The 7,116-nt window shown below is 51.3% G+C and overlaps 1 protein-coding gene across 1 annotated transcript in view; it reads right to left on the reverse strand.

Moving 5' to 3' along the window:
- Window positions 1–5,694: 5,694 nt before the first annotated feature.
- The window catches only part of LOC103763452, a 2,577-nt gene continuing 1,155 nt past the window's right edge, over window positions 5,695–7,116 (reverse strand). Inside the window, exons 2-3 of the mRNA XM_029963668.1 lie at window positions 6,923–7,038; window positions 5,695–6,853 (exon numbers count right to left, since the gene is read on the reverse strand). Coding sequence (XP_029819528.1) covers window positions 6,443–6,853; window positions 6,923–7,038 — 527 coding nt within the window. The 3' untranslated portion in view covers window positions 5,695–6,442. The remainder of the gene's footprint in view (window positions 6,854–6,922; window positions 7,039–7,116) is intronic.

The raw sequence follows: 7,116 nt of genomic DNA on the forward strand, positions 1-7,116 counted from the left end.
AGCCGGCGGAGGGCGGTGCGGGTCTCTCTCTGAGGCGCCTGAGGGCTGAGAGGCGGAGGGCGGCTTGGAGGACCTTGGGGGCTGTGAGGGCTTTTAGGGGTTCTGAGGCCTCGCCTTTGAGAGCTGTGAGGGTGTAATGGCCTCAGCCCACTGGCGGGTTGGGGGGAGGGTAGTTTGATTTAGTCTGGGCGGGGCACGGAAGAAAGAACAAAATTCTCGGGAGGTTTAATAAACTTTTACTACAAACTTCGGAACGTTAAGGTAGAACAAGGTACTTGGCAAATTTTAAAACGACATCCAGACAAAGAAAGGCACTTCAGAAGGTCGGGTCAGTGAACTCTTTTTGTGCTGGCACATTTCTTTTTTGAGAGCTGTGGAGGACGTTTTCAGCTCTGGATGTTCATTTTTGGTGCTTTCGAGAGAACCTTGACCCATTTACGTCTTTTTCAAATACACAGCGCCATATAGTGGAGGTTCACCAGTGTCACCGTTCAAATGTTCCACTAGGTGGAGGCGTGTACTCATAAAACGACAACCCAAAGGTGAAAACGTCTTGTCAAACGAAATGTGTCAGGACAGGAAAGTTCTGCTGACCTTCCCCTTTCCTGTGCGAATAGCCTTCCCGGTTTTGTTTTGCCCCTGTTCCCCGTTGCTTTTGTCTGGCCGAGGAGGGCGTCAGACCGCGGAAACCTGTTTTCTGCGGCACCTTCTTTGTTCTGCTGGGCCACACGTGCCGCCCGGGAACGGAGCCCTTTTTTGTTTTGCCCTAGGGGTGCGGGGGCCAGATAACATCTTGCTTTTGGTGGTTTTGTGGGTAACCATTTTTTCTATGTGGTGTTGTGTTATTTCCAAGTTTTACCTCAGTACAATTGTGACTCAGGCGGGCTTGTTTTCTTCGATTTCCCCCTGCACTGTTGTAAGGGAGTGGCTCAAGCAGTCTTACATTTTCCCTGCTGAGTTTTTAAAACCATCTCTGTGAGGGGGTCCCCCTGAGCCACCCCTGTTCCTTCGGGGGCTCTCCCTAAACCCCTCGCCCCTGTGAGGGATTCCCAATCCCTCTGAGGGCTCCCCCTATCCTTGTCGGGGATCTTCCCAAGCTTCCTTCTCCCTGTGAGGGATCTTTCCGAGCCTCCCCATCCCTGTGAGGGGTCCCCCCATCCCTGCAAGGGGTCTCCCTCAAGCCCCCTCCCCCCGGTGCTCACAGGCTGAAGAAAAGCTTCTCGTTTATTCCCAACACACAGGAAGCCACAGACAACACGAGGATGGTGGAGCTGAAGAAGACATGGACGCGCTTGTAGAGCGTTGGGAACCCAAGGGAAGCAGGAACGCTGCAAAACCCACTGCCCACTGAGGGAAGAGACAGTGAGGACGGAAAACTCGGGGAGCTTGTGGGTTTGGGAGGGCCAGGGTGGCCCCCACCCAGCAGGAGAAGAGCGGTGTGGTGCCCAGACCCAGCCAGCTGTGCAGCGAGTACATGCTGGGCGTCTCGTGGGAATTGTGGGAGTGGAACACGGCCACCAGCCCAGCACGATCAGGATGAATGCTCCCAACGCCAGGTGCCGTGCAGCACCTTCCAGGGAAGCTTGGGGCTGCTCCCAGTGTTGGGAATACGGTAAACCGGGGTGGCTGTGAGGGAAAAAGGTCAGGAAGGAGCTGTGCCAGGCTGGCCTTTACCTTCACTGGGCACCATGTCATCCGCACCAGGAACACTGGGGCCAGCTGCTGGCCTTATCAAGGAAGAGCTCTGTCATACAATATCAGGAACCCACCTCAGAATTCAGATGCCATCTCCAGAGTAGAATACATCTGGGAGCTGCTCCCATGCAAAAGGTGTCAGGACAGAAAGGTGTTTCTGGCCTTTACATCCCCTGGGAAGCCTAATATCTGCACCACCAACACTGGGGCTAGGTGCTGTCCTTCCCAAGGAAAAGACTGTGCCATACAACATCAGGAACTGACCTCTGAAACACAGATGCACCCTCCAAAATAGAATACATCCAGGGATTGCTCCAAAAGAAAAGGTGCCAGGACAGAAAGCTGTTGCTGGCCTTCACTTCCCCTGAGCAGCCAAAACACTAGGGCTGGGTACTTTTGTTCCACAGGAAAGGCAATGTTATTGTCTTCCAGTAGCCCACCTCTGAAATCTGGATATCACCTCCAAAACTGAGTTCTTTTGGGGATTGCTCCCACAAAAAATATGCCAGGACAGAAAGCTGTTGCTGGCCTTTACCTTCCCTGGACAGTCAATCGTCTGCATCACCAGCACTGGGGTGAGGTGTTGTACTTCCGAAATTAAATGTACAGCCACAGTTTTCAGGAACCCACCTCTGAAATTAGGATACTAGACCAAAACAGAGTAAGTCTGGGGATTGATCCCACACTAAAGGAGCCAGGACATAGAGCTGTTCCTGGCCTTTGCCTGCCCTGGCCACCATTTCATCTGCACCACAACACTGGGTATGGCACCTTTTCTTCTAAGGGTGAAGTAGCATCCTCACTGCCTGCAGGTGAGGGGGTGCTCAGGGGAGGTAAAGCTCAGTAACAGCTTTCTGTCCTGGCCTGTATTCAGTTCTGCAGGTGGTATCTGAATTTCAGATATGGGCTCCTCAGTACGTATAAAATTACCTTTCCTTGGAAAGTAAAGCACCTAGCTCCAGGGTTGGTGATGCAAATGAGAGGCTGCCCAGAGGTGATGAAAGGCAGGTGATGAATGGTACCTTTCTGTCCTGGTACCATTTTATGGGACCAGTCCCTGAATATATTCAGTATTTGAGCCTGGATCCAAATATGGGAGGTTGGCACCTGAAAATTATGGCAGTACATTTATTTTGGCAAGGCTAGTACCTAGTGCCAGTGTCATGGGGCAGATGGGAGGGTGCCCAGAGGAGGTAAATTCAGCAACACCTTTCTGTCCTGGAACCTTTTTCGTAGGAGCAATTCCCAAAACGGCTCAATTTCTGAAGTTCTATCAAATTTCAGAGGAGGGCTCTTGAAAGATGATACCGTGACTTTCCCTTGGGAAGCAAAGCATCCAACCAGTGTTCATTGTGCAGACGACAGGCTGCACTGGGGAGGAAAGGCTAGCACCAGCTTTCTCTCCTGGCACCTTTTGTGTGGGACCAATCCTGGGAACTATTCCATTCTATCCAATTTTCAGAGGTGGGCTATCCAATTTTCCAGTTTCCAGAGGTGGGCTCTCAGAAGGTGATAACATTACCTTCCCTTGAGAAGGAAAGCACCTACCCCAGGGCTGCTGGTGCACATAATAGGGTACCAAGGGGAGGTAAAGGCCAGCAAAACCTGGGTACATTTTTTAAATCAGAGCAATGCCCAGATGTATTCAATTTTGGAGCCTGGATCCGAATTTCAAAGCCATAATGGGAGGGAAATAAAATCACAGAGGTCGAGGCAGAACCAGGCATCGGGAATGTCGCAGAGGTTCAGCTCCAGTGTGGTGACAGAAGAGGGGATGCTCTCGTAAGGGACGTGGCGGAGGTCTGTCTCGGTGAGGCACAGGCGATGGAGCTGGGGACAGTGCTTGCGGAGGGCAGCCAGCAGTGCCGGGGAGAGGAGCCGCTGCTTGCCGAGGGAGCGGGGCGTGCCCCGCATCCGCAGGGTGCACAGGCTGTCAGGGAGGCGGTGGCGGACCAGGTGCCACAGGGTGCGGCGGGTGATCTGCGGGGGGAAAGGGCCTGGCTGCAGGGGGTGGGCAGGGAGAGGGGCACCCCTGCCCGAGGGGGGTGATCCCCCCGTTCCCCTCAGCTCTGCCCGCGGGGGTGAATCCCCCGTTCCCCTCAGCTCCTGCCCGCGGGGGTGATCCCCCCGTTCCCCTCAGCTCCTGCCCGCGGGGGTGATCCCCCCGTTCCCCTCAGCTCCTGCCCGCAGGTACCGGGAGGGCCCGGGGGCTCCGCTGGGCTCGGGGACCTCCCCGTCTGACCCTCTTCGTTACCGGCAGCCCCCCCGGTGCCTCTTCTCCGCGTTAAGCCCCGTGTCTCATCCGATCTGCCTCGCCCCACCATGCCTCTTGTCCCCGAGTCCCCGCTCGGTGCCTCTTGTCCCCCATCACCACCCGCTGCTACTTTGCTTCTCGCCCGTACTCCCGATGTGTAATCGCCGGGCTCGCCTCGTACCCCCCTTCTCCTCCCCCGTCAACCTCTCTCATCTCTCAGGCAGCGATCAACCCTGTGCGCTTCTTTTCTGACACTTCCCCATTCGTTTGGATTAAAAAAGGGGTAAATGCTTAGGTTTCTGAGGGCGTTTCCTCCCAAGTGTGAAAACAAACAGGCCTGGAAGATAGGAAATGGTTTGGAAACGAACACTGAAGGCACGAGCAGATGTGCTTGTCTGAGACAATAAAATGGATTTGGGTCCAATAAAGCACCTGAGTATGACTATTAAATACACACGTGTATGAAATTGTGGTACATGAACATATGGTGTGTGATGAGGCAAAGCAACAGCTTTGTGATTAATGGTCACTCCCTGCAGTGATTGATAACCTAAATTTCGTGGTTTCTCTGAGTTTTCTATTCACATTGGGGGCTGTGGACTTGTGCTCCTTTCATGATGCCAAGAGCTGTTTCATGCCCTGGCTTTGCTGAAGGTTTAGCTGTCTCTGTTGGTCATTTATCAGGTATATTTTAAAAAAGGTAGGCTTTGATGTCATGCTGTGCATATGGACAGCTGGAAGGTGGGGCTGGGGCTGCTCAAGTTAAAGGTCAGCAAAAGATGAAATGGAGATAACTGAGTAGAAACCCCCTGAATTTTGAAATCAGAAGGAATAAATGTGGAGAACAAGCCTCCAAGAGCATCAGTAGGTGTGTGAGGAAGGTGAGCAGAACCAGAACTGCTGATTGAAGACCCTTTCAGTCTTTTATTCCCCTAATTTGACTGTGGTTGTCAGATATTTACAGCTCCCCTGCTGCTTCCAAACCTAAAACACCCCACTTTGCACCATGTCAACTTGTAGTTGCTGCTCCCTGTTTAGCAGCTGGATGATGAAAAACTGGCAAGTTGGGACTGTGGGATATTAAATTCCATTATTGTGCCATCAGGATCACAAAGATCTTGCTGCAAAGACTGGGAAAACATTGAGGTTCTTGCCACATCTGACTATGCCTTGACTGTGCCTTACTGACAGATTTTTACTGTTTTTAGTTTTCCCTTTTCCTGTTGCACTGTCCCTCCCCATGCCCAGAGAGTGCAGGGACAGAGAGCATTGGAGGTTTTAATGAGGCTAATTCCACCACTGTTAATCTTTGTGTCTGGGATAAACACAGAGGGGTAGTTATTAAGCCAGCAGCCTTGGAATGCTTTCCAAAGCAGAGCTGGGGCATTCTACCATTGGATATTTGCCCTGAAGCTATTCTGAGTGGGTTTAGGAACAAAAAAGAGACCAGGGCACCAAGGCCAGGCAACAGCAATGAGGATTTCACCACAGGGAGGGTCACTGCCATCCAGGTCCATCTGAAACCCGACAGTTTATTGCATGACCTGCAGCTGAATGGAGAGCAGGGGGTGTTTGGGGTGAAAACAGGGCAGAAAAGCTTAGCTGAGGCATTAGTTCATCCTGCTCTGCTTCCTACAGAATGCTCCTGTTGCAAGGGAGGCTGTCCTAAGGGACAGAAGAGATGCAGAACCAAGTTAGAAAAAAACCAAGCCACCCTAAAAACAAACGTTGAAATTAAATTTAAAAGCTTGAATTTTTTTTTTTTAATAAATACGGTATTTGCTTAAAATATAGAATAAAATTACGAATAACAACATAATAACGTTTGGTCACTTCTCTGGTGTTAGGATATTGGGAGGGTGGGAAAGGGAAGAGAAAGAGAACACAGACAGTAAAAGGTGATGAGGAAACATGGATGTTCCCAGCAAAACCCAGAGGTAATAGCAGCCACAGCAATGCCCGTGGGCAAATGGAATGTCTGGCTCTCAGGACCAGGTGTTCAACCCCCAGCACCAAAATCTGTCTGGGGACTGACATGAAGATCTGAATTTGAAGGAAAGGGGAAGGAACTGGAAGTCATGAGTTTTTGGCTGCCAGATCTGTTTCTTTCAGTGGTAGGAGGGGAACCTCAATTTGCTCCTTGAATTCTGCCCTCGTTAAGCTGCTGCCTGATCCTCAGCAGTGGAGAAAGAGGAGAAGACAGAGTTTAAACTAGTTATCCCCCCAGCCAGTTTTTGGTCAGTGGGGTTCCCAAAGGCTCGATGTGCTTCCCATCTTTCCTATTCCTCCGATCCATGGAAAACAAGGAGGGAGAAACCCTACCAAAAATTTTGTAACAAACTTATTTACGTGACAAGCTTAACGTATTTACATGAAAAACTTAATGTTTTAAGGCCAATGAGAATTCTGTCTCAAAACTATGTAGAAGAAATCAGGCTTTATCCAAAAAAGGAGCACTTCAAGTGTAGTAAGGAAGGATAACATTTCAGGTTGTCAAGGAGTGTGAGATATGGCACAATGTGGAAAATTCTCCTGAATTTTACGGAGGACTTCATCCTCAAAGCAAGTTCCGCCTAATTTGAGGTGGTTCAGGCGAGGCAGCACTTGCAACAAAGCAATAACAGTACCAAGGGAGACCAAATCATAGAGGTCGAGGCACAGGGTCTCCAGGTGCTCCAGTGTTGCAATAGAAACCAGCCCCCTGTTTGTCAGGAAGTAGGCATTGCTGATTTCCAGGTAGCGGAGCTGCTTCATGTGGCGCCCAATGAACACCATGGCAGCATCACCGATGATGCAGTGGCGGAGGATCAGGCGTTCCAGCTCTTCCAGATGTGGAGCTGCTGCTTGGATCCCCATATCAGTGATGCGGTAGGTGCCACAAAGGCTCAGTGTCTTCAGGTGGTTCTGTGAGGAAATGTCAAGAAGATGATGGTCAGAAAAGGTGGGAATGCTGTGGATAGCAAGGTGTTGTACCTGTGGTGGTGGCACCAAAGGGGAGACGCAGAACCAGGCATCGGGAATGTCGCAGAGGTTCAGCTCCAGTGTGGTGACAGAAGAGGGGATGCTCTCGTAAGGGACGTGGCGGAGGTCTGTCTCGGTGAGGCACAGGCGATGGAGCTGGGGACAGTGCTCGCGGAGGGCAGCCAGCAGTGCCGGGGAGAGGAGCC

Source organism: Manacus vitellinus, unplaced genomic scaffold (genome assembly GCF_001715985.3).
Source record: "Manacus vitellinus isolate BGI_N305 unplaced genomic scaffold, ASM171598v3 scaffold_60_pilon, whole genome shotgun sequence".
NCBI lineage: Eukaryota > Metazoa > Chordata > Aves > Passeriformes > Pipridae > Manacus > Manacus vitellinus.